We start from the raw sequence: 27,106 nt of genomic DNA, 5'->3' as shown, positions 1-27,106 counted from the left end.
AAAAAAAAGTCTTAGCCAGTGGGGGGTCTAATGCATGTTCATAAAAGCTTCTAACTTCTCTGTGATTTCAAAGTTGCTGTTTGTGCCGCGAATAAATACTAAACGTTTGATCAGTATCAGATAATGTCGGTGGGCTCATTAGCTACAATAGAAAACATTTCAAACTCTTACTTTTGAATGGAGATTTTACACGTGATTTTCTACACTTTGTGCCATGTATCGGCGGGCCAGATGAAAGAAAACACGTCGCGGGTCGGATCTGGCCCACGGGCCGTATTTTGGGCATCACTGGGCTAGGGTATTGTAATATTGAATTCCAAAGAAGTTCAGAGAACATCCGAAACATATAATTATAAACAAACGATTCGATTGGTCGATGATAGCAAGCTCAGCAAAACAGACAACAAATTCTTTTGGAAAAGAAGATCACAAAACGAGACGCAACTACATGGCGCGTGCTTCGGTGTCAAGAACACTTAATTTTCCTGATAGTCCCCTCTGTTGGTGGCTTGGCATATCATGACAACATTAACATCTACTCAGTACCAATGCGACCACCTAAAGTTCACCTCAGGAGTGAAAAAAAAACAAGAAAACTTTCTTAAAATAGGAAACAACAAAATTACATAAGAGAGTTTGTGTTTATCAGAAACTCAGAGGCGGCACCCACCAGATCTGCAGTTGCACCAGAATTTTGAAATATCTAAAATATAAAGATATCGATTTTTTAATATCTTTTCTAGTTTATGTGGTCTAAATGGGACGAACGAACGGACAGACCACACAAAACTAAAGAAATCTTACCTTTCGGGAGCCGCAGAGAAAAGTTCATTCATTTTTGTGGGCATCTATCATTTCCAGAGACCGAAGGTGTCGTATATTTGAATTAATTGTTCTTTTAACTTCACGGGCCGGATTCGGATTGGGGGGGGGGGGCGCAGCTTGAGGCTTATTGACTTAATGTGACAATATCAGCTGTGTCCACTAAGATATGAAGTTAGAATAGTCATAGTATATAGTTCTCAATGTGGACTTACCGCAAGACTGGTAATTGTACTGTGTAGATTCCAGGCAACTTAGAGTGTGGAAATTGTACAACGCCCTGGCGCTGGACACACGAAAGTGGCGGTCGTAGGTTTGAATCTCCAGGGTGTAGTTTCTGTCAAAGCCCAGCTGTCCGATTTCGAATGTATACGAAGACCAGTCCTAGAGACGAGAAAACTAGTTTCAACATTCTCAAACACATTCCTAGAGGTATAAGGGATAAGCTCACCTTATTTTATATTAAACACAATTAATTAATTAGCACTAATTGATTAACTAATCAGTTATTGTTTTATTGAATCATGAATTGTCATCGACTATGAATAAGTATGCAAAATTTCAACTTGATCCGAGATTGGGAAGTGGGAGAAAAAAAGACACATGCATGAACAGTAAAGAGGGGAATAATAATACTAAGGCTTGTCTTCGAGTCTGAAGATCAGTGAAGAATGCAGTATTTCCCGTGGCTGCACAGTCCCAGCTGTGACCTACATATTTTGCCACACCCAGGGCAAGCATAACCATTGTCCGCAGGTGGTCGATTTAGATTTTCTTTTCGCCGTCTGCGTTTGTCCTCGGCAGCAGATTTTCTTTTGGTCTCAAATGTGTATCCCGCGGCCTTCGTGAGTGACCTCCAGCTATCTCGCTCTGAGGCCGCATGCAGCCAGGTGCTCTCTTCTATGTTAGCCAAGGAAAGTTGACGCCTAAGCTGGTCTTTGAAGCGTTTCCGTAGTTCCACATAAACAGCCACATATCTCAATAAATAGCACTAATTTCCTTTTTTTTCAATACCAAACAAATAATTAATTACCAATAACTAATTAAATAATTGGTTAATTGTTTGACTCATTCGGTTGTTGTTGTTTTTTTTAGCACAACAAAGTTTTCAACTTAATCCGAGAATGGATGTTAAAGAAACAAAGTGTATCAAAAATTGACCCAGACAAACATCCAGACAGACAGAGTTGATATAAGCTTTTTTTAAATAGTATTCAGCTTTATCTTTACTAACTTTTAATGTAAATTTAGGCCACGCATGACGTCATTACTACAAAATTGAGTGGTGAATAGCGTGAGCGTTATATTAACTGCTCATAGTAATGATGCTTTTTTAAATACAACTACTGCATTTTGGCCTTTGTGCAGACTGGGCTCTAAAGCCTTGGTCGCAGGGCCGGATTTACGTATGTGGAGTTCCCGGGGAGAGATTTTTGTTGAGGCCCCTACAAATTTTTGAAGGCTTCAATAAAGATCTACTAAGAAATAAAAATATTTATATCTAAAAGCAAGATATGTACATACATTTAGTGCTATAAAAATGAGTGCTATATAAAGTGAGTGCTATATAATGTGTATGTTTCATAAAGTGAGTGCTATATAAAATGTATGTATTGCTAAAAAAGACATATATTGTGTGCGCTGTGAATGTTTCAAAATGACCCATTTTACGAAATAACAGGACTTCGCATTCAATTCATTTACAAAACCAGTGATTGAATTACACAGATCTTTATGGGGTCAAGGTTTAACGGGGGGTCACTTTATGACCCTTTAACTGCTAATGCACCGGAGGCAAGGTGATAAAACGGCGCATTAAAATTGGAATGCCAGGTTTTGTTTCTCTTTACGTCACAACAGCTTAATGAAAAGACAACTGTGTTATGACTTCTGTCATGCAACAGGTTACTACCCTTGAATTGTCAAGATGCATGAGATTATTAGAAATATAGGATTAGGCCAAACCTGACAATCGTTAGTTTCTTAAGCGGGAGGGAATCGTTAAGGCCTTGCTTGTAGAAACAATTAGAAACATCCCTAGTGCTATTAGAGCATGGAATGGGTTGCCTGAGTCAGCCAGGAAAACCAGTGACTTGGCAGAATTTAAGTCATTGGTTAATATGCATGACTAAATGCATGACGCGTAGGACGTAATCATCTTCTCTTTTGAAGTAACGTCTGTATTATATAAGATAAGATAAGATAAATGTTGGTGTTGGCACATTTCTCGGTAATTTCGAATCTTGTTCAAAGATTAAAAAGTAGAAACATGTTCTACGCTCTTTAACGTGGGCTTTTGAGACATACGATTTTCACATTTGAATCAACATATAGAATGGAGTAGAACTTCGGTATAGATAGACTTTGTGGATTGTGAATGTAGAATAGAACTTTGGGATAGATAGACTTTGTGGATTGTGAATGTAGAATAGATCTTTGGGATAAATAGACTTAGTGGACAATGAATTTAGAATAGAGCTTTGAAATAGATAATGGCACATTCCTCGTTGCTAGGACAAATTAGTACAAATACTCCTTCTTCCCTAGTGCTATTAGAGCACGGAATGGGTTGCCTGAGCTAGCCAGGATAACCAGCAAAATTTAGGTCATTGGTTAATATGAATGACTAATCATCTTCTTTTCTGAAGTAACGTCTGTATTGTATAAGATAAGATAGACTTTGTGGATAATGAATGTACAATAGAGCTTTGGGATAATTGAAGTCGAAAAGAGCTTTGGGATAGGGATACTTTGAGGATAATGGATGTAGAATAGAGATTTGGGACAACGGATGTAGAAAGAATTGGAACGCTTGAGGATAATGGTTGTACAATACAGCTTTGGGTTATGACCACATTGAGGATAATTAATGAAGAAAAGAGTTATGGGATACGGCCACTTCGAGGATAATTAGAATAGAATGAGTTATTTTGGGATATGTCTCTTCACAACATTTCCCAACGAAGGCCATGATATTATGCAGTATCCATTAGAAGGATTAACACCTAACCATTTACAGCCCCATTTTTTTGAGATTACCAAGCGACACAACGGATGCGCGAGTCGGCATAATTACATAGTGACTTCTGTTGCACCTGATAACATGTTTTTTTCCACATCAGTGACTAACCTGTAAGGTGTGGGACGACCTTGGTCACAGGTGACACAAAAATTGTGAAGACGACATTGGAGATGGTTACCATCGGTTTAAGTAATACCTTCCATTTTTTTTTTATTTGTTCCGTTTGTTTACAAATGCATGTGAATGCAAGGACAGCCTGATTTCCCGTTGAGATTACTGATGACAGTTTTTAGACTGAGCGTGGCTGTGAGAATACTAGTTCTAGTCCCGGGTTAAACATGGATGGCAAGATAGTCTGTATTAATGTAACTAGGCCACTGGGTTCGAAAAACAGGTGTTTGTGTTATCTTAAACTGAATCACGCCCTTGGTTACATACTGATAATAGATGAGATTTCTTTTTCGAAATTAATGTTTTTACTGTTTTTTTTCAACTAAGACCTAGCGGCTTTTCATTATTCAAAGCTTGGAATGGATGGCTTTATATAAAACTGTCAGATATGTTGTAATTTGTTTGTGCAAGACTCGTATCCCGGGCCTGACAGCTAATAGAAATAAGTCGTTCAGATTAACAAATACTCTGATGATAAAAAATTCTATAGTGAATATCAATAACTTGTATGATGTACAGCAGTCACGACGTGCGCATATTGGTGAAAATATTAGAAGTAGTTTAGCGCACCAAAAAGTACGGGTTGTGACCGCCACATTAAAAAATGATGTCATCATCATCATTCCTTTGGGTTCCTCATGGAACGTAGGGCCTCGACAAAAACACGCCACTCTCCAAGGTCTCTTACTAGTTTTTTGATGGTTTCCCAGCTCTTTCCTGTCCTCTCGGCTTCCTCTAGAACACTGCGTCGCCATGTTCTTTTTGGTCTTCGTCTGCGTCTTGTTCCCTGGGGTTCCACTCTAGGGCCTGCCTAGCTCTGTTGCTGGTATCTTTTCTAAGGGTGTGACCAATCCATCTCCACTTCCTCTCTGAGATCTGCACTTCTATATTTTTCTGTCCACTCATCTCCCACAGTTTGGTGTTTTCTACTTTGTCGTACCAGTGTATTTTTAGGATATTTCTCAGGCATCTGTTGATGAAGGTCTGTATTTTTTATTGTTGTGGCTTCAGGTGTTCTCCATGTTTCAGAACCATACAGTAGGACAGCCTTGACATTAAAGCTAAAGATTCTTAGTTTAGTCTTGTTTGAGATGTGATGTAATTTAGATAATATAGTTCATCGTGGTTCGATGATGACCACTTTGTCATCCAGGGGACTGAAAGCTTTGCACTGGGATTTTGTGCCTCCTCATATGGCTGGTGAGACCTATGTGAGCCCGGAATGTTCGGCTGCACACTGGGCAGATTATTCCAGCTGGAGCTAGTGTCGTGGGCCTTGCTTTTCTTCTCTGGCGCTTTTCTTCTGCCGGCGCTGTTCTCTTTTCCTCAGCAACCTGTGCGCCAGTTTTCACAGCGCGACGTCATGATGCTCTGTCATGTGCCACTGTCTCCCAGATGGCTGAGTCTATGCTGAACGCCTTCAGAGAAGCTTTGAGGGTGTCCCTGAAGCGCTTTCTTTGACCACCTTGCGAGCGCTTTCCTTCGCTTAGTTAGCCATACAAATGTTCTCTAAGGATGCGGTGGTCTTCCATTCTGCAGACGTGTCCTGCCCATATTTAGATAATAAATATCATAATACACAGCATAGTGTCCTTGACATTCAGTTCTAGAACGACCAAAGTTCATCTCATACAACACATTTCCTTGTCACTGTAGAGTTAAAAATCTATTCTGGAGAGACATTCTCGTCCAAATTTAACGCAGAAAAGAGTGGTATTCGCTTTGGGGGTAGACCGAGGCCAATCGACACAGAAGGCCTGAACATCGATCTGCAACGTCGCAACCTATAGGAAGTTTAGATAAACAGTTTGTTGCCACGTCACATGTCTGACGTCATGACCTGTGACGTGGTAACGAGCTATTGGTCTAAACTGCCCACAGGTTGTGACGTCGCAGGTCAGTAATGAGGCTATGTCTTCCCAGGTGTCGTCATCGAAATAGCGCTAACATCTTCATAGATACATAGGCATATTTATACAAACATAGGCATCTTTATGCAGGCATAGGCATCTTTATACAGACAGATATCTTTATAGAGACATAGGCATCTTTATACAGACATAGACACCTTTATAGAGACATAGACATATTTATAGAAACATAGACATCTTTATAGAGACATAGATATCTTTATAGAGACATAGACATCTTTATAGAGACATAGACACCTTTATAGAGACATAGACACCTTTATTGAGACATAGACAACTTTATAGAGACATAGATATCTTTATAGAGACATAGACATCTTTATAGAGACATAGACATCTTTATAGAGACATAGATATCTTTATAGAGACATAGACATCTTTATAGAGACATAGACATCTTTATAGAGACATAGATATCTTTATTGAGACAAAGACATCTTTATAGAGACATAGACATCTTTATAGAGACATAGGCATCTTTATAGAGACATAGACACCTTTTTAGAGACATAGACACCTTTATAGATACATAGACATCTTTATAAAGACATAGACACCTTTATAGAGACATAGACACCTTTATAGAGACATAGGCATCTTTATAGAGACATAGACACCTTTATAGAGACATAGGCAACTTTATAGATACATAGACACCTTTATAGAGACATAGGCATCTTTACAGAGACATAGACACCTTTATAAAGACATAGACACCTTTATAGAGACATAGACACCTTTATAGAGACATAGACATCTTTATAGAGACATAGATATCATTATAGAGACATAGGCATCTTTATAGAGACATAGACATAGACACCTTTATTGAGACATAGACAACTTTATAGAGACATAGATATCTTTATAGAGACATAGACATCTTTATAGAGACATAGACACCTTTATAGAGACATAGACATCTTTATAGATACATAGGCATCTTTATAGAGACATATGCATCTTTATACAGACATAGACACCTTTATAGAGACATAGACATATTTATGGAGACGTAGATATCTTTATAGAGACAGACATCTTTATAGAGACATAGACACCTTTATAGAGACATAGATATCATTATAGAGACATAGACATCTTTATAGAGACATAGACACCTTTATAGAGACATAGGCATCATTATAGAGACATAGATATCATTATAGAGACATAGGCATCTTTATACAGACATAGACACCTTTATAGAGACATAGACATATTTATAGAGACATAGACATCTGTACCAACAACGGCTAATGATCAGTTTTGTGGACTTCAAAAAAGCGTTTGATAGTGTCCACCGAGAATCACTATGGAAAATAGTTAGAGAATACGGTATCCCAGTCAGTCTAGTTGCTGCATTAAAAAAGAAGAGGGAACAACAGAGTTTTTTACAATCGAGACAGGTGTGAGACAGGGGTGCATCTTATCTCCCTTCCTTTTCCTCCTAGCCATCGACTACATAATGAGGAGAGCAATGAACCAGACTGCCTTTGGTATTCCATGGCATGAACAACTCCGATTGATGGACTTGGACTTTGCTGATGATGTTGCACTACTCGGGGCTACAAATAAATGCATTCAAGAAATGACGGAGAGCCTAGACAGAGAGGCACCCAAAATTGGCCTCCGCATAAACTTGGATAAGACTAAAATTATGCGAGTGGGATATAAGGCAAAGGGTGTCCCCATCAGACTTGGCGAGTCAAAGCTTGAAGAGCTGGACAAGTTCACGTACCTTGGCAGCATCATAACAAATGATGGAGATGCTTACCATGATGTAGCATGTCGAATAGGAAAGGCAGGGAGCATTTTCCAAAGGCTGCAGCCTATTTGGACTAGCCAAGCCATTGGACTCGAGACAAAAATACACCTTCTCAACACAATCGTCATTCCAACTGCTACATATGCATGTGAGACGTGGAAGTCATCTGTCAAAATTGAGAAAAGACTAAATGTGGCTCAACAGAGATGGCTGAGACGGATTTTGGGAGTCAGTTACACAGACCGGATCTCAAACAAGGAAATCCTATGCCGAACTGGGAGTCGAACACTTAGTGAGGTTGTGACTGAGCGTCGCATGAGGTTTGCGGGACATGTTCTACGTCAAAATGAATTACGCACACCAAGAGTTGCGATAACCTGGAAGCCAAAACGAGGAAAGCGCAAACAGGGACGTCCTCGTATTACCTGGCGACACACCTTCATGGAGGACCTCAGAACAGTGGACACCAGATGGGAGGAGGCTCCAGACATTGCCAGTGACAGATCATTATGGAGACAGCTTGTCGCCCAATGCGCCGAACGGCGCGGGAGGACCTAAGTCTAAGTCTAAGACATCTTTATAGAGACATAAACATTTTTAAAAGCAACAGAGAATTGCAAGTTGTAACCCTGTTCCTCCCAGACTAACCATTTCTTCCATGTGCAAGGTAGGTTGATTTTTGTTTATGATGTTGACCTAAACTAGTGTGTACATGTGTTAAGAAACTGGAGTGATGGGTTTGGAATTCTTGATTGAGGATTGAGGATTGTTTTCGATTGTGTTAGTGAATCGGGATGTGTAAATCTGATTGGGAGATTGTGACATTATTTCTTTTTTATCGGGGATATTGATTGATCTTAGTTGGATTGTGTTTCTGCGATCGGTGAGATACCAGTGATCTGAGAATCGGTGAGTTACTTTCTTTAGTTCAACCCCACTCTTAACAATGCTCATGTCATCATTGCAGCAAACAGTACTCATAAACCAGCACCATATTGCAGTGTGCGTAGTAACAATGTATTGTCAAGTATTGTACATAGTCGTCGCCAGCATAAAATCATCCTTCTTTAAGTATACATTAATATGAAGCAACATAAAAAAGTATTCACGTGTCAATTAATAATATCTATCAACTATTGTATATGAAAAGTTAAAATATGAAAGATAGCCGTCTAAAGACTTAAAAATAAAGTAGCAATTATACATAAAACACTGAACCATGATCTTCAAATACAAAAACAAAATTTAATAAAATACTCAAAGACACAAAGATAAAGGCACATTCCTCGTTCCATAGGCTAGGACAAATTTGTACAAAGGCTCCTTCTTTCCTAGTGCTATTAAAGCATGGAATGGGTTGCCTGAGTCAGACAGGAGAATCGATGACTTGGCAGAATTTTAGTCATTAATTAACATGCATGACTAGATTTACATAGGAGCACGCGTAGGACTTAATCATCTTTTTTTTTAAAGTAACGTCTGTATTTTATAAGATAAGATAAGATTTATCGCCTGATTGCTACTTACTCTCAGCTCTTTATAACTCAGCTTCGGCTTGGTCTCAGATGACGTCATCCAGTAAAGTTTGAAATGGCAACCAACATCTGAAACAAAATATCACCCCCATGTAAGTGTAATAGAAGCGTGTAATGTGGGAAGCGTGGTCGAGGGGCTAAGTGCGCTTGAACCTGGCTTATCTTGGCTACCTAGAAGGGGGCTCGAGGTTGGACACCCGACTCGAGCAGAGTAGCGTTTACTGAGCGCCTAAAGGCAGCACGGAAAACCAACTCCTAGATACCCCCTTCCCCCCCCCCCCACTGGTCCACAAGTGAGATTGGACCAAAGCGCTCTGAGCATGCTATAAGCATGAAAGTAGCGCTATATAAAAGCTATAATAATAATAATCCCAACATGTTTTTTTTTTTTGGAGCCCATGAATTTGCACGCTAAATAGAGGAATAACACCTATTAAAACGTTATTTTTTTATTATTTTTTTTCTAATGTGAACAAAAAAATATCTGTTAAAACAAAGTTATTTTAGAAATATCTGTTCACTCCCTTGGGGTTAGTGACGTCATCTGTTCTTGGCATTTAAAGGCCTTCACCTCCCCCGCTTCTAGTGAATAATGACATTTTCTACTGACAGTGTCACCAGACGTTGAAATGGAGAAAGAAGAAACATTAGGATTTCTTAATTATAAAAATGTTTTTTTTTAATTAAAACTAGGCCGCCTTTTTTATTTTTTTTTTTTTTTTGCCTTCAGTTTTGTAATTAGTTAACTTTCAGTTTCAACTAGTTCATTAAATTATGGGTGAGTGTGGTGTGCTGTATAATAACGATTGTCCAGCTTCTTTCGTATGCGTTTTTAACGTAAAAAAAAAGGTTTTAAAGCATGTGTTTATTAACAATTTCTTGTGTCGTGTTTCAGAAATGCTCTTAAAGAAATAAGGTAATTTACAGAAAACTATCATTCACTCTACATTGCTATAGAAACTTAGTGCATTTTGGATCACTTTGGCATTGAGAGGAGTTTTTTGTGAAAGCTAACCAAAAAAAAGTGAATTGGAGACTTTTATCTTTTGGAAGAAAGCTATAAATAGCTAGCAATTAGGTGTATCCGGTGTGTAGAAAATAGAAAGAGTTGATTAGCTATGTAATTTAGAAGGCATGTTCTTACTTCTTATCACTACAAAATCACATTTGGGAGTTCTTTCCGCTTGCAGCACAAACTTACCTTTATTTAGTTGATAGCAGTGAGTTTTAAACGTAGCGTCCTTGACCATTATTAGAATCTAAAATTTTCTTTGAAAATGCAGTATGCTTTCTAAAAGTGACCACAACCAAGGGGACTAGTATTCACGTAAATTTTGTGATTACACTAATCTCTTTTTTAAATAGAGATAAAGGGTTACTTATGGAAGGATCTTTTTGAAGTCCTAGCAGGGTTATTGAATGTAGACAGAGAGCAGAAGTCGTGTGCGCGTGAAGTTTTTTTTTTTTTTTATCTTGTTTAATAGATTGTGTTCTTACGTATAGGAAGTTATCACGTGATTTAGCGGCATCGCTAGACCTAGTTATTCCATGTTTCAGGGTGTTGGGCTTGGGGCCACGATGGAGAGTGTGGTTTTGAGCCGTGACTGAGCCTTGATTAGTTTGAGTCTTGCATCTCCGTGGTGTATTCTTTGGAGCCACAGGTCCCTGTGGCCGAAATTGAATGTGCGTGCATTACTTTATTATCGTATGGGAAGCTTGGTCGGGAGGTTAAGTTTGAACTTGGCTTGGCTATCTATGAAGGGGGCTCGAGGTTCGACACCAGACTCGAGCAGAGTTGTGTTTAATGAGGCAGCACGGAAAACCCCAATACCTCTCCCCATCCAAAACTTGCCCATAAATGAGATTGGACCATAGCGCTCAGAGCATGCTATAAACATGAAAGTAGCGCTATATGAAAGCTATAATTTTAATTATTATTATTATTTGTCTACATTCTGAATATCAAGTATTTGTTTTTTTAGCGGCCCCCGAAAGGGGAAAAGACGCTATTAGTTTTGTGTGGAATGTCTGTCCGTCCATCCGTCCGAACGTCCCGCTTAGATCTCGTAAACTAGAAAATATAGCGAAAATCCGACATCATAATATTTTAGACCAATGAAAGTTCTTTTACAACTATTCACTATTAATAGTAACAAACACTGGAGGCTCTTTAGTAGGGGAATGACTACATACTATATTTTTAGGACATATAGGCAAATAATTTAAGATTTTTTGTAAAAAAAAAAATATGTTGCTTAGTTAAATAAGTTCTGTCATACTAACTACTACATTTACATTTTAAAAAATTAATTTTTCTTTTTTTTTTTAAGAGAAAAATTTATTTAGTATGCATATAAGTTGGACATAATTTAAAACAACAATTAATAGGTAGTTTTTCATATTATCGCGTAAAACTGCAGTGCTACCCTATAGTCATAGAACACTTAACTAAAGGGAATTTTTTTTTTTACTGAAATGTTTTTTTCTTGAGGATTTCAATAAGAGATCAACCCAAAACATTTAGACCAATTAGATATTCATCATAAGATATCAGTTAGGCCAGGTTAACATCTAACTTTGCATTCACTTTCACCTATCTTTTGGTCTACTGGACCGCTGGGGCACCACATAAGATCTGTCAACCTTCTTTCTCCATTCTTCTCTGTCATTTGCATATGATATAATTTTAATCTGATATTCTTTCTGAAAATATTGAAACCTGCCTTTTTACCTGCCTGGGTGGACCACTTCGGGGGCCGTTTTTGAGTTTGTGTTTCCACACAAACTGTCTTTGTAACCTTGTCAGTATTAAATATTGTTATTGTTTTACGATCATTGACTACTTGTTTACAGTTCGGTTAGTATGCAACTTGGTTCGCTGTTGTTCTTTGATTAATACATTAGCCTATTGAGATTGGGAACCCCGTTCATTAAATCTTCCCCTAGATAAACCCGTAAAACCCACCTTGACAGAAGTTAGAAATGGTGGCGTGGGAGGGGAGTACTGTTGACTAGTGTTAGTACTTACTGTTGGGTAGTTGCCATTTGACCTCAGCCTTCAAAGTCTGATTCGTGACAAACTGATACACAGAGATGTTTCGAGGTGCCTGGGGCAGTTCAGCTGTCAAAAGAACAAACACTCTAACATTAAAAAGCCGTTAATACATTGAGCTTTTATTATAGATTGAAATATTAAAAGTATTGAGCGGTAACATTTTTTTTTTACAATTTACACGGGAGGAAAAAAAAAAGGAATACACAAACACACGCACACGCGCGCGCACCTTCACCAACCAAAAATTATTTTATTTCAGTTTTCGAATTTGTATAACTAATTTAATTTGGGAATGCATTCTAAAGCAATGCAAAAATACTCTAATCCAACTTCTACACGAACTGCTTTGCAAATGTTGGCAAGAAGATGTTGTGCCACAAGACCTGCGGGATGCTAAAATCATTACACTGTATAAGAACAAAGGTGACTGAAGCGACTGCAACAATTATAGGGGAATCTCCCTCCTAAGTACTGTAGGCACAGTCTTTGCTCGAGTGATACTTCCCATGCTACAAAAACTCGCTGATCGGGTCTATCCAGAATCACAATGCGGCTTTCGCTCAGGGAGATCCACGATTGACATGATTTTCTCCATCCGCCAACTTCAGGAAAAGTGCAGAGAACAAAGGATGCCTTTGTATATTGCGTTCATTGACCTGACAAAGGCCTTCGATCTAGTCAGCAGCGACCGCCTCTTTAAAAGAGGGGGCTTTTAACGTCTCCAGGGCCCCCCTGCATTTCAACATTCGACATCATGACATGAGATAATGTAGCCTACTTTTAAATTATTTAAGTCTAAATTCCAATTGGTACAGTATATAAGTAACATTAACAAAACATAATCACGAAGACTCTTTTAATTAATTGTTCACTAGCGAGATAATGCACAAGTGACAAATCTCAATTCATATCGCCTCACATGGTGCTTTCTGTGCAGCAAAGACATCTATAACATCATCTAGATCAATTCTCTCTAGTATTTTTGACTCCATGTTAATAGCGAGATGACATGGCAGTAATATTTAATATTTAATGTAAAAAAAAAATTAGGACATTCATTTGGGGGCCCCACCTCAAGCAGAGCTGGGACTTTCAATTGTGGTCTCCCCTTCCCCCAACCTAGCTACGCCACTGCTCTCGGGCATTTTCTTCTGAACCCTTCCACCGATAAAAAATGAAGAGCATCTTGTCCCGCTTATAAGTAATGGATTAGCCCTAGGACCAAGAGCATTCGTATTAAAACTTGTGTGTTACAAGATTAATAATAATAATAATAATAATACTAAGGCTTGTCTTCTATTCCGAAGATTAAGGAGTGCTGTATTACACGTGGTTAGGCAGCCGCGCTGTGAATTCCATATTCGGCCGTATCCAGCGGACCAGCGCAGACATGACCTTTGTCTGCCAGTGGTTGGTCTAAGACCCTTTAAGTTCTATTTTCGCAGTCTACGTCTGTCCTCGGCAGTGGATTTCCTTTTGGTCTTAAATGTGTATCCCGCGGCCTTTGTGAGAAATCTCTGGGCTGTCTCGTTCGGAAGCGGCCTGCCGCTAAGTTATGTCAGTTAAAGCAGACGAGCTTAATAAACACTGGTAGGGTAATTGTTACGTTTGGAGTCCGCAGACGATTAAGTTGGAGAATTACTTTGAAAACTATCAGGAAACGTTATTTGCAATATGCTGCTATAGTAGGCAGAGAGATAGGGTTCGAGCCTCTATATATGTGTGGGTAAAGTCTGGGGTCCAAATACCAATCTACAGTGAGGCCCCCCCCCTCCCTCGTTTTACATGCGTTCCAAGGCCACGCGCTTAGTAGAGGAAACAGTATAACGAGTATTTGGACTTATAAAACCCTCTCTGTACCTGTTCATAACCCTAACCCTTTACATTAAACAGTCTATAACATATTCCACTGGCACTACAATTTACTTTAACTCTTTCTCTCCTAATCGACGATACCATCGTTGATTTTGACCTCATTAAATTAAAGTTTAATTTTTTAAACTTGACTTTGAATTGTATAAAAAAAAAAGGCATGCATTTCCCTTTTATTCTACACCAACTACAAATTCTTTTGATAACAAACGACAAAGCTATTGAAGCCCAGTCATAACAACGGTAGTGAAATAGTAATGAGCAAATGAAGAATTTTTTTCAAAACGTGGAAAAAATAATTACGGAGAGAAAGAGTTAATAGAGTATATCCTGTGTTGAATACGTGGACATACAAATGCATGTAGACTACTGCACGTAAAAACTATTTGTAAATGATATTTTTGGTCACCTTTAGGGCTTATGATAAGAATGTACATAATTTATTAAAAATATTTTTAGTTTACACAATAAGAGAAATATATTTTCGGGAACCTAGTCTAATAAATACTTTATAGTAAACTAATTTTTTAAAAAGTTTTTCATTAAAACACTTTCGTATGTGCTGTACCTGTGTGCATATTGTAATAAATTATTCAAATTTAAGATATATAGAATAATAAATCCTCTGTTGAAGAGCTTATCCATGAAAGATGCCTTTCCAAAACACTCACGATTCTTAAAGACAACCTGCACCCATTAAACCACTGTTACATCAGATCTGAACGAAGTGGCCGTAGCCTTTCCATTAGAACTAAAACAGAAAGATTTTAAAAACTCCTTCATCCCACTGTCGGTCAGAGAGTTACAAGATCATCTGTCATCATCGAGAAGTTCATAGAAGTCTAACTCCTAAAGCGCTGGTTATGAGTGTGTATGTGTTTTGTATTTGCATCTATAATGTTATTGTTACATTAGTTACGCTGAGGTAGTCGATTGTAGTCAAACTGAATTTCCATTTGATTGGATAAAAAAAAATTATCTTATCTTATCTTATCTTATCTAAAAAGAAATGGAAAAGAATTTGACAACGAAATGAAAAAGATGTGCACAATTTTCTTTGTTGACAAGTGATAGAAATATTGAAGAATTGTATGAAATTTTAATGTATTTAATGAAATATTTTGGTTACTCATCGTTGATTAGACTCTTTCTCAGTATCCGCGATATACCGGCATCACGGCTCATTATAAATATCATTAACGTATCGAATCCACTGTAGATGATCCTCGAAGTTGCGAGGAATTTTTATAAAGCCATACCGTTGCCAGACAAAACTAAACCACAGAACTCGTAATGTCTACGTTATGGTGCAAGGTGCTAATGGACTATTTCATTATATTATTATTATTATTATTTGTTACTTTAGACATGACAGTTTTCAAAATGTGTCTATATTTAAGTTGGTTTAGTTAATAGCATTCATAGACATAGATAAATATAGACTGGCCGATTAAAGAGTTTTATGAAACGAAAATTTGTGACTTGCAATTTTGTGTACTTTATTTATGAGCAGTATAAAAGTTAAGTATTCATATCTATTTCAGCCATAACCTATATAAGTATTACATTATTTTCACTAGTGTTTTGTTTAATCTCTAAGAATGAAGATCATGCAATTTTTTTATAATTCGGAAATCCTAATACAATAGATATACATGTTTTCAAGTTACATGAAGTTACTTCCTTCGGCCAGTCTATATTTATTTATGTCTATGATAGCATTACAACAGTTGTCTTCCCATAAACAATTTAAATTCGTGACTGGCGAATTTCCGGATTAGAGAAAAATCGCTGACATAATTGTGTGAAACATTTATTGCATGATGCACTGACAGCAGAATTTAAGACGCAGCAGGAGACCTACATTTAGAAATATTCGGGGAACTATATGATTATTACATGATTAGTGAGTCTAAATTACGAAGTGCATTCTACAAGTCCGATGAGACCATACCAAATGCACTAATAGACTATTGTTAACTATAGTAGAACAAAGACCTTGACAAAAAAAAAGGTGGCGGTTTGCTGCTGGTTATACAGGACTCAAAATACAATAGACGCAAACCTACAGTAGCAATGGAACAAGTCTAACAGGCGACAAGGCCTACGATGGACCATGTCCTACAGGGGTCAAGGCCTACAATGGACCATGTCATACAGGGGTCAAGGCCTACAATGGACCATGTCATACAGGGGTCAAGGCCTACAATGGACCATGTCATACAGGGATCAAGACCTACAATGGACCATGCCCTACTGGTGGCAAGGCCTACAATGGACTATGTCCTACAGGGGTCAATGCCTACAATGAACCATGTCCTACAGGGGTCAAGGCCTACGATGGACCATTTCCTACAGGGGTCAAAGCCTACAATGGATCATGTCATACAGGTGGCAAGACCTACAATGGACCATGTCATACAGGGGTCAAGACCTACAACGGACCATGTCCTACAGAGGTCAAGACCTACAATGGACCATGTCATACACGGGTCAAGACCTACAACGAACCATGTCCTACAGGGGTCAAGGCCTACAATGGACCATGTGCTGAACTCCAACCTACAGTAAATACGAGCTACAAAAGCTTCTCACCAAGAATGTGACACTAAAGTTGACAGTTTAAAAGAAATCGTAAATGCAAATTTTTATTACAGATTCCTTTCTAAACGTCGTCTGGCTATGTTAAGTGAAAGTTAAGCCTACCTGACATCTTCATTTGGACATCCTTGAGTACCAAGAGACCCTAAACCTTTAAAGTGACTTACCTTTCAAGTCAGACTCATTTGTCATCAAAAAGTGTTGCTCCCCTCCCCCCCCCCCCAACAAAATCCACTTAAGATATCTAAAACGATGTCTAAAACGCTATTAGTTTTGTGTGGTATGTCTGTCCGTCCGTCCGTCCGTCCGTCCCCTTTAGATCTCGTAAACAAGAAAAGATATTGATAATTCGACATCATGATATATTTTTAGGCCATTCAATTTCCTCAAGCAACGGCTCCTTTTTTCTTTTCTGAAAGCGAAAAATTTAATTTTTAAAATCAACTATGCAAGCAGTTTATTTTCATAAAAAATACACAATTTTTACAACCATTCACTATTAATAGTAACAAATACGGGAGGCTATTTAGTAAGGGAGCTATGTACCGCATTATTAACATATTTATGCAAACGGATTTAGATTTTTTGTAGAAAAAAAAAGGGATTTCAATAAGAGATTGACCCTTTACAAAATAATTAGATCAATTAGATAATCATTAAATGACATCAGTTAGGCCAGGTTCATATTGAACTTCACCTTCACGTTCACCTATCCCTTAATCTGCTGGACCGTTGGGGCACCAAACTAGATTTTTCTTAAAATATTGAAGGCTGCCTTTTTACCTGCCTGGGTGGACCACTTCGTGGGCAGATTTTGAGTTTGTGTTTCCACACAAACTGTCTTTGTAACCTAGAGGCAGACACAGTTTGGTTACACCTGGAACAAGATGAAAAGTATGGCCAAGGACAGGGTACCATGGAGATCTATTGTTGGTGGCCCAAACTCTAATAGTGGTGACGGGCTGTAAGTAAGTAGGTCAAACTGAAGCTAAGAATAGTTTTGTTCTGACATCAAGCTGACGAGAAATAGAGAAGCTTTAATTTGTGTCCTTTGACCTTTTAAGATCATAGTTCTTCTTTCAAGTGGCGCGATACTCTAAACGCCTAAATGTTCTAATCATATCTCTTATGTGACCAAATGCACAATTTCGATACTGGTAATATTGCTGATGGTCTGTGTACAGCTATATGGCTGTAAATGTTGGACACTGAACGCCGAGGCAGTTAGAAGACTTCAAGCTTTTGAGAGTAAATGCTAAGGGAAGATGCTTGGTATAGGATACCAGGAAAAGAAGATGAATGAATGAGTTTCTACTGTTATAAGTCAACACTCTGGCTGGCTAAAAGGAGACACTCCTCAATACTGTGAAGTGACCACAACTGAGCTGGTTCAGTCAGGTTGTAGGACATGACTCACTGCCATCTTTCAAGGTCCAGTGAAGGAGCACGGAGAAAGGGATTGTCCGAAAAAAAAAGCTGGCTGGACAATGATATCCTGATATCCTACTTAGATGACCTTCCGACGGAGAAAAGTGGAAAGATTTGGTTACGGGAACTGTTACAGCACCCTTACGATGAAAGTCAATGGACAGATATCTTATCTTCTTAAAAACGTTATTTAAAAAAAAAAAAGATGATTGCGTTCTACGCGTCATTCATCTAGTCATGCATGTTATCACGTCCCTAGTGACACCCCATTGTTCACAAAATGAGGACATTGTACCTATCTCAAATCAGGTCAGCGTACCCACGCTTAAATGCCAGAAAGACGTCGATTAAAACTTAGTTCAAGGCTACAGCAGGGAAACATAATTAACGTAGGTTGAATTACAAAAACAATTAAAAGAAAATTAAATGTAAACGGGTCAAAGAGTCAAGGAAGGGTATTGAGATGTCATGGTTCTTTATTCTAAAGAAAGATATAAAAGGCGGAGTGTTAGCTTGGGACGGGAGAGAGCTAGAAAGTTAGACTTAGAAGTCGCTAGTTTTAAAGTAAATAGTTACTCAGTTTATTGATCATTTTTACTGAATCCTGTATCTGTTTTATATATTTTTGTGCATACATTTATTGTTTCAAGTTCAAGTTTTAAATAATTAAAACTAAAGAAAACGTATCAGCACTTTGTTACTTCATTACTTGTTAAAGTGTTTGAACTATAATCAAGGCACCTCCGAATCCGCATATGTCACAAGTTTATAATCATCAAGATCATCAAATCAAACAAACATAATAAACACGTGACACCTGTTAACCAATGACCTAAATTCTGCCAAGTCATTGGTTTTCCTGGCTGACTCAAGCAACCCATTCCATGCTCTAATAAGAAGGAGCATGAAATGGTTATTGCCAGTCTATCACGAAGTAAAAATAAAATTTATAACTAAAAACATCCGAAATAGTGTTTACCTTTAGGGGGTTGGATGAACTTGGACGTAACAGGCGTGGTAATGAGCCCCCTGGAGGAAACAACGCTGACTCTAAACTTGTACTGGCTGTTATGACTGAGGTTGGAGATCAGCAAGAAACTTTGGTTCGTCTTGAAAGGAAGAAGTCAAGAGATGTAAGTTGTTGTTTTTTTCTTCGTGGTCTATGTAAAATCACACAAAAAAGAGAGAACAGAAAAGAGAGAGAAGAGAGAGAAAAGAGACAAAGAGAATGTAAGTGGTAGAGAAAGAGTGGAAGTGATAAAAAAGAGAGAGACGAGAGAGAGAAAAGAGACAAAGAGAATGTAAGTGGGAGAGAAAGAGTGGAAGGGATAAAAAAGAGAGAGACGAGAGAGAGAAAAGAGACAAAGAGAATGTAAGTGGGAGAGAAAGAGTGGAAGTGATAAAAAAGAGAGAGACGAGAGAGAGAAAAGAGACAAAGAGAATGTAAGTGGGAGAGAAAGAGTGGAAGTGATAAAAAAGAGAGAGACGAGAGAGAGAAAAGAGACAAAGAGAATGTAAGTGGGAGAGAAAGAGTGGAAGTGATAAAAAAGAGAGAGACGAGAGAGAGAAAAGAGACAAAGAGAATGTAAGTGGGAGAGAAAGAGTGGAAGTGATAAAAAAGAGAGAGGTGAAAATAAAAAGAAAAGAAAAAAAACACACAAAGGGAACAAAATGAAACATTAATGGTTCAACGTGGTTCAACCTGGTTCAGCACTAGTTTGCTAATTTTGAAAATTAATGAATTTTCGTTAGTAATACAAGTCGTTCTCAACATTTCGACATACAAATAACTTTAACAAAGCTCAGACATTTTGCCACTACTTATATTTGACCCTCCAGAAAAATCATCCAGTCTAGCCATTCTGCTGTGGCTGAGCGGGGTCCGGGGTTCGAATCCCGGTGAAGACTGGGATTTTTTAATTTGGTCGTTGTGCTGGCCACACGACACCCTCGTCAACTGTAGGTTTAAAGAAACAGATGGCCTTTACATCATCTGGCCTATAGACCACAAGGTCTGAAAGGGAAACTTTTATTTTTCAAGTCACCTCTACAGGTCAGTGTGTTCACTACACACATACACACACTACAGGCCTAACACACTGGTCAATCAATCACACATGCAATGGGCCCACACCAAAGAGAAAGTATGTTGTTTTGAAAAAATATATGATCGATTGTAAAAATGTTTGTAAATGTTTCACATGTTTGGGATGTTCCTTCAGAGTTGAAGACAATTACTTCCTAGTCCAAACATCCCGCAGGACCACGGGGGATGGGAGCGGGCAGGGTTTGAACCCGGGACCATCGATAAATCTGAACGACAATCCAGGCTCTCTTCAAACTGCACCACGCGACACAACGAACTTAAAGAACCTCACAACTCAGGGCTCCAAAGTAACAAAGACTCAAAAAAACAAAGATTTACTGCTGCATGGGTAAACGACTGTATAGAATGATTTGATTTTGATTTTAGGCACATCGGCACAATTTAGGCCATGTCGTGCCCGCAGTCCCTCAAGGACCACTCTCTCTCTAAACATCAAGGGCCAAATTCTATACAGTCCTATCATTAAAAACTGTATAGAAAATACGAAAAACGTGCATATATGTAACCCTGCCGGACCAAGTAAAACAAAGGACGTTTGGGCCACGAGGCCTTCATCAGCTACAAAACAAACAAAAAATAAAAACAACAATTAACACAAAATATTCTTAAGTTAACTTATCTGTCCGATGTTTTTCTCTATCGAGACCAACATTGGACAGATAACAGAAAGAATGGAAGGACAACTCCGCGGAGAGAAAGAATGGAAGGACAACTCCGCGGAGAGAAAGAATGGAAGGACAACTCCGCGGAAAGAAAGAATGGAAGGACAACTCCGCGGAAAGAAAGAATGGAAGGACAACTCCACGGAGAGAAAGAATGGAAGGACAACTCCACGGAGAGAAAGAATGGAAGGACAACTCCACGGAGAGAAAGAATGTAAGGACAACTCCACGAAAAGAAAGAATGGAAGGACAACTCCACGGAAAGAAAGAATGGAAGGACAACTCCACGGAAAGAAAGAAAAACATTCGGGGTTAACTTCTAGGGATGTCATATAAGGGCCAAGCTCATTAACATAAGCGATGTTCTGATATGCAGTGATAATACTAGACAAAACAAATAAAAATAATGACAAAGATATAAAGAGAGAGAGAGAGAGAGAGGCAGAGGAAGAGAGAGACAGATATAGAGAAAGAAAGAGAGAGAGAAAAGGAGACAGAGGCAGAGAGAAAGAGAAAGAGAGGGAGAGAGATAGAAAGAAAGAAAGAAAGACAAAGAGAGAGAGACAAAGAGAGAGAAAAAGAGAGAAAGAAAAGAGAGAGAGAGAACAAGATGGTGTAGAGAAGCAACAAGATGAATAAATCGATAAACTGATAAACAAATGTCCAGATGTAGAAAGAGAGAGATTGGTTGCTGTGATATTTTGTTTTGCAAACTGACATTGACTGAACTGTGAAGTTTACTTGCGATGTACTAGCTGACATTTTATAATATAAGAGAGAGTCAGAGTGATAGAGAACAGAGAGTCAAGAGTGGGAGAGAACAGAGAGTCAAGAGTGGGAGAGACAGAGAGTCAAGAGTGGGAGAGAACAGAGAGTCAAGAATGGGAGAGAACAGAGAGTCAAGAGTGGGAGAGAACAGAGAGTCAAGAGTGGGAGAGAACAGAGAGTCAAGAGTGAGAGAGAACAGAGAGTCAAGAGTGAGAGAGAACAGATAGTCAAGAGTGAGAGAGAACAGAGAGTCAAGAGTGGGAGAGAACAGAGAGTCAAGAGTGGGAGAGAACAGAGAGTCAAGAGTGAGAGAGAACAGATAGTCAAGAGTGGGAGAGAACAGAGAGTCAAGAGTGAGAGAGAACAGAGAGTCAAGAGTGGGAGAGAACAGAGAGTCAAGAGTGGGAGAGAACAGAGAGTCAAGAGTGGGAGAGAACAGAGAGTCAAGAGTGGGAGAGAACAGAGAGTCAAGAGTGGGAGAGAACAGAGAGTCAAGAGTGGGAGAGAACAGAGAGTCAAGAGTGAGAGAGAACAGAGAGTCAAGAGTGAGAGAGAACAGATAGTCAAGAGTGAGAGAGAACAGAGAGTCAAGAGTGGGAGAGAACAGAGAGTCAAGAGTGGGAGAGAACAGAGAGTCAAGAGTGGGAGAGAACAGAGAGTCAAGAGTGAGAGAGAACAGATAGTCAAGAGTGGGAGAGAACAGAGAGTCAAGAGTGAGAGAGAACAGAGAGTCAAGAGTGGGAGAGAACAGAGAGTCAGAGTGGGAGAGAACAGAGAATCAAGAGTGGGAGAGAATAGAGAGTCAAGAGTGGGAGAGAACAGAGAGTCAAGAGTGGGAGAGAACAGAGAGTCAAGAGTGGGAGAGAACAGAGAGTCAAGAGTGAGAGAGAACAGAGAGTCAAGAGTGGGAGAGAACAGAGAGTCAAGAGTGGGAGAGAACAGAGAATCAAGAGTGAGAGAGAACAGAGAGTCAAGAGTGAGAGAGAACAGAGAGTCAAGAGTGGGAGAGAACAGAGAGTCAAGAGTGGGAGAGAACAGAGAGTCAAGAGTGGGAGAGAACAGAGAGTCAAGAGTGGGAGAGAACAGAGAGTCAAGAGTAGGAGAGAACAGAGAGTCAAGAGTGGGAGAGAACATCAATCAATGAAGAATTACAGAGCACATCATTCAATGAAAAAAAATTGTGAGCACTAATTGTTTAAGATTAGCACAGGTTATTTTTTAATTACATACATAGTCAAGTGATGTCCAGTTTTTGACCTCTCCTGTCACCAAATTCTCCTCATACACCTCTACTACACAGTACAGAGTTAAACTTGAAGTCTGATCGTCTGCTACAGTGACATTCCATCCCAGGATAATGGTTGAACCTTCTGTCGTGTCCTCCTGACCACTCGGAGAATACATGCAAGCGGCAGACGGCGTGGACACTGTGAACTGCATCTTCTGGCCTTTCACATATACAGGATCTGGAGAAGACAGAAGCATCAGCAGAACTTAGGTCATGACAACCTTAACAACTTTTGACCCTCAACTCTCGCATGCTTTCTTGAAGTGTAGCATATATCTCTAGTTATTTGTTGTTGTGTTGTCTTTATAGGAGAAAAGAGTCCTTGTAATCACAACAAATCTCCATAAGGATCAATAAAGCAGTCTTAGCCTTAGTGTTAGTCTTAGTATTAATCCTAATTTTAGTCTTAATCAATTGGAGATTTTTAACATGGCGGGAAAACTAAAAATAGCTTTTTGGTAAATCCGGTGTTAAAAAAAACAACCCAACTCATCCAGGAATAATTGTGGGAAAAAACAACAACATTGTCGATATATTTCAGATTTTCATTTCTGGATGATAACTATAGAGGGCTAGCTTTTTTGGTGTTTCTGGTCCGGAGGATATTCCAGCTACCCGTCGCCTCAGCGTGGCCCTCCGGTGGAAACATCCAGAGGTGGATCTGGACAGGCTAAGAACGAGTAGCGAACCAGGCCTTCTAGCAGGTCTCCCTGGGTGAGCTTTTTTTTTTTTTTTTTTTATCTCACTCGGGGTGGGGATGGAACAAGTAACCTGCAACCCAGTCCAAAAAGTCCGCCACGCCGTTCCACAAACGGGGGCCGTCATCAGTGTCCCATTAGCTGGAGTGGCGGTCCCTGCACGGAATAGTGGCGGTTACAGTATAGGAATATGAGACAGGCTCCCCGCAGTCAGCGCTGTACTCGACCACTTATAGCGAGTGGGGTCCAGGAACGGGGACGGTGCGCTGTGTACACGGCACGGCTCGGTTTTACCAGTCAGTCAACCAATATGGCCGCCTACCGTTGGGTGCCCTCAGACAGGACAGGGGTGAAGAGCCCCATGTCCAGGCCTGGTGGTTGGATAAAAGCCTTTCTAACCATCAACGAGATAATGGCGCCTACGGCGCCGATTCCCTACTGGACTTCATCGAAGGTGTATCTGGTGTACAGAAGTATTGATAATTTATGTATCTTTTTAAGTTTACCTTTTGTAATATTTGTATCCCTTTTTTTTTTTGCAATATAGAATCCAATTTGTAAGTTTGCACAAACTGTTTTACTTTATTTTGTTGACAAGGATGACCTTTCGATAAGTCGTCCTTGACATTGCTTAGTTTCTCTATTTTAAATCTGCCGCGTAATCTTCCTTCTTCGTTTCTTCCGTTTCTCTTTATATCGCCTCGACATTACTGCAGAATCGATTCCGATTCTTTTTCACCGTTACCATAATGTATTGATTGAACGATCTAAACTAGATTCTTACGAAATCGAATCACTCCCAAAGAGGAGATTACTGTGTCAGGACGTTTATCGAGATAATCCCGGTCTACACAAAATGAATGACAGTGAATCTATAGTATTGTGTATAGTAGAATGTTCTTTTTGAAACAGCTGAACAATGCTGCGGACAACTTTACATCAGTCTACGTACAAAACGAAAACTTTACTACAAATAGCTTAATTCTATTTGTTCATCTAACTCCTTACTGAATACAAAGAAACATTTTAGTCGAGTGCGGGAATTCCCGCTGAAATAGAATAGGGGGGAAAAAAAATACCAAACAAAAAAATTATTTAAAAAAAAAAAACGCTTTTATTAAGTGTGGTTGCATCACTGGACCTCATTTAATAATCGTAAACAAACATCATTTAGCCACGTAATTCTCTATCTCTTCTATACAAATTACGATCTAATTTTTAATACACAATGGCTATCACATGCCAGTTTTTTTCGTTGTTTTATCTATATTAACACGTGACTAAATGTTATTTGTTTGCGATTGGTGAATGAGGTCCATTAGTTTGGGTCAGTCATGAAATTAAATTTGTAATACATCTAAATTGATAAGGATAAATCTGTGCGCTCATAAATATTTTTACCAATTGTTTGTGTTCAGAGCACTTTCATGTTTTTGGCTTTCTCAATACGCCATGATCCTATCTCTTGTCTAGACCAGTTGGAAAGGGGTAGAGGCCAGAAAGAAAGGGGGTGGTCGCTTTTTAAATTTATTTTAAAGGCCTCCTCAGTCTCCTCAAGCCTACAAGCTAACCACTGCTCCAGGGAACTGCTTATGAAAGTCGATTTTATAATTATTTAGAGTTATTTACCTTTTTTTTCCTACAAACAATAAAGGGGGCTAATTTGACTTATGCCACTTTATCAGTCAAGGAAAATTTCTTTCCCTTGTTCGAGATACAAAACAAAATAATTAATTACTAATAGTTAATTAACTGGCTGATTTTTTTTATGTTAAATTGATTCTTGTGTTGGCAGGTATAAGAAATAATTGTGCGAAATTTCAGTTTGATCCGCGAGAAATAACATGCACAAAGTTTTTACAAGACAGACAGACAGACAGACATAGTGAGCTGATATAAGATTGTGAAAAAAAGAGCATCACACTAACATCTTGCGATGATATAAAGATATTCTATGGCCCTTCGACTAACGAGGGTGTCATGTGGCCAGCACAAAAGCCAACGATCATTACATTCGCCCAACTAACGTCAGGTACCCATCAGAGCTGGGTGGACTCAGATGAGCCCTAAAGATTCCGAAATTAAAAATACCAGTCTTCACCAGGATTCGAACCCGGGACCACTCGGTTTGGAAGCCGAGAGATTTCCCCCTCAGCCTACATAAAAAACAGGACTTATGCAAAATTTAATTTAAATATGAAAAATTATAACGGTCAAACCAGGGTTTATGTGTGGCTAATAAGGTTTTTTTCCAAATATATTTATAAACTGTCCAGTATCTAGCCACCCTTTTGAACCCATGAAAAGGAGTTAGCAAAAGTAAAAGGTGTTATTGCAGAAGCAACGAGCTAATCCAATACTTGCTTTTTATTCCAGATAACAAATTGTTATGTTTAGTGGCTAATTAACCATTACAATTGTATCATTTATTGCGTTGTTTTTTAGCGGCCCCCGTAAGGGGAAAAAGCCGCTATTAGGTTTGTGCAAAATGTCCGTCTGTCCGTCTGTCCGTCTGTCACACTCAGATCTCGAAAACTAGAAGAGATATGAAAAATATTATTTCATCATTAAATCCGGCTTGAAAAGTTTAGGTGCAACGGCTACTTTTGGTTTTCTAAAAGCAAACCGTTTAATTTATAAAATTTATTATGCAAGCGATTTTTTCATAAAAATACACCAATTCTAAAACAATTACGTAAATGTAAGGGAGGCAATGTTACAATATGCTAACAAAGATGGACAATTTTTGTGTATTTTCAGTATCACTAAGTCAAATATATTTATAAAATGTACAGGAAATGTTTACAACAAATACAAATAATAGTTAAAGACGTTTTTTCTGGTCAACTAGCTGCTAAAATTAAAAGAAAACATTTCTGTTTGTTTATAAAGGCTAATAATGCACTTTGTATGTAAATATCACGCACATTATTTTAAATGGACTTTTTATGCAGCGATTTTCGTGCAGTAGCGTAACGTCGCAACATGATCAGGTGCTAAACCAATTCCTTAAACTTTTTTAAAAAATCAGATTTTATTTATTCTTTGTTTAGTGCCCCCATCCGAATAAAAGAAGATTATTTTTGTGCGTTTTGTCTGTTGGTCGGTCTGTCCGTCACGATTAGATTTAAAAAACTAGAACTCTAAAAGCTATTGAAAATCTGATTTACCCTTTAATGTTCCTCCCATAACATCTCAATAGTTTTAAGTATCTAAAATTGAATGTTCCGGATTTTTTTGTGCAAAACTAATCAACGCCAACAAATGTTTGTTTGCTCTTCTAACTTATATTACATTCAATTTCCATGCTTTAACGTTGCAAAAACACATTATCAATAATATGTTGTTCCGTTTTTTATGTAAATAGCATACTAATGC

General features: G+C 38.6%; 1 protein-coding gene across 4 annotated transcripts in view; it reads right to left on the bottom strand.

Moving 5' to 3' along the window:
• Positions 1–27,106, bottom strand: part of LOC106054275 (tyrosine-protein kinase receptor torso-like) — a 204,034-nt gene that overhangs the window by 46,464 nt on the left and 130,464 nt on the right. For all 4 annotated transcript variants that reach the window (XM_056018349.1, XM_056018348.1, XM_056018351.1 and 1 more), the window contains exons 6-10: positions 22,973–23,208; positions 19,185–19,314; positions 12,278–12,370; positions 9,242–9,318; positions 1,038–1,206 (exon numbers count right to left, since the gene is read on the bottom strand). In XM_056018349.1, coding sequence (XP_055874324.1) covers positions 1,038–1,206; positions 9,242–9,318; positions 12,278–12,370; positions 19,185–19,314; positions 22,973–23,208 — 705 coding nt within the window. The remainder of the gene's footprint in view (positions 1–1,037; positions 1,207–9,241; positions 9,319–12,277; positions 12,371–19,184; positions 19,315–22,972; positions 23,209–27,106) is intronic.

Source organism: Biomphalaria glabrata, chromosome 1, assembly GCF_947242115.1.
Source record: "Biomphalaria glabrata chromosome 1, xgBioGlab47.1, whole genome shotgun sequence".
Lineage (NCBI taxonomy): Eukaryota > Metazoa > Mollusca > Gastropoda > Planorbidae > Biomphalaria > Biomphalaria glabrata.
This window is presented reverse-complemented; position numbering and strand designations above follow the sequence as displayed.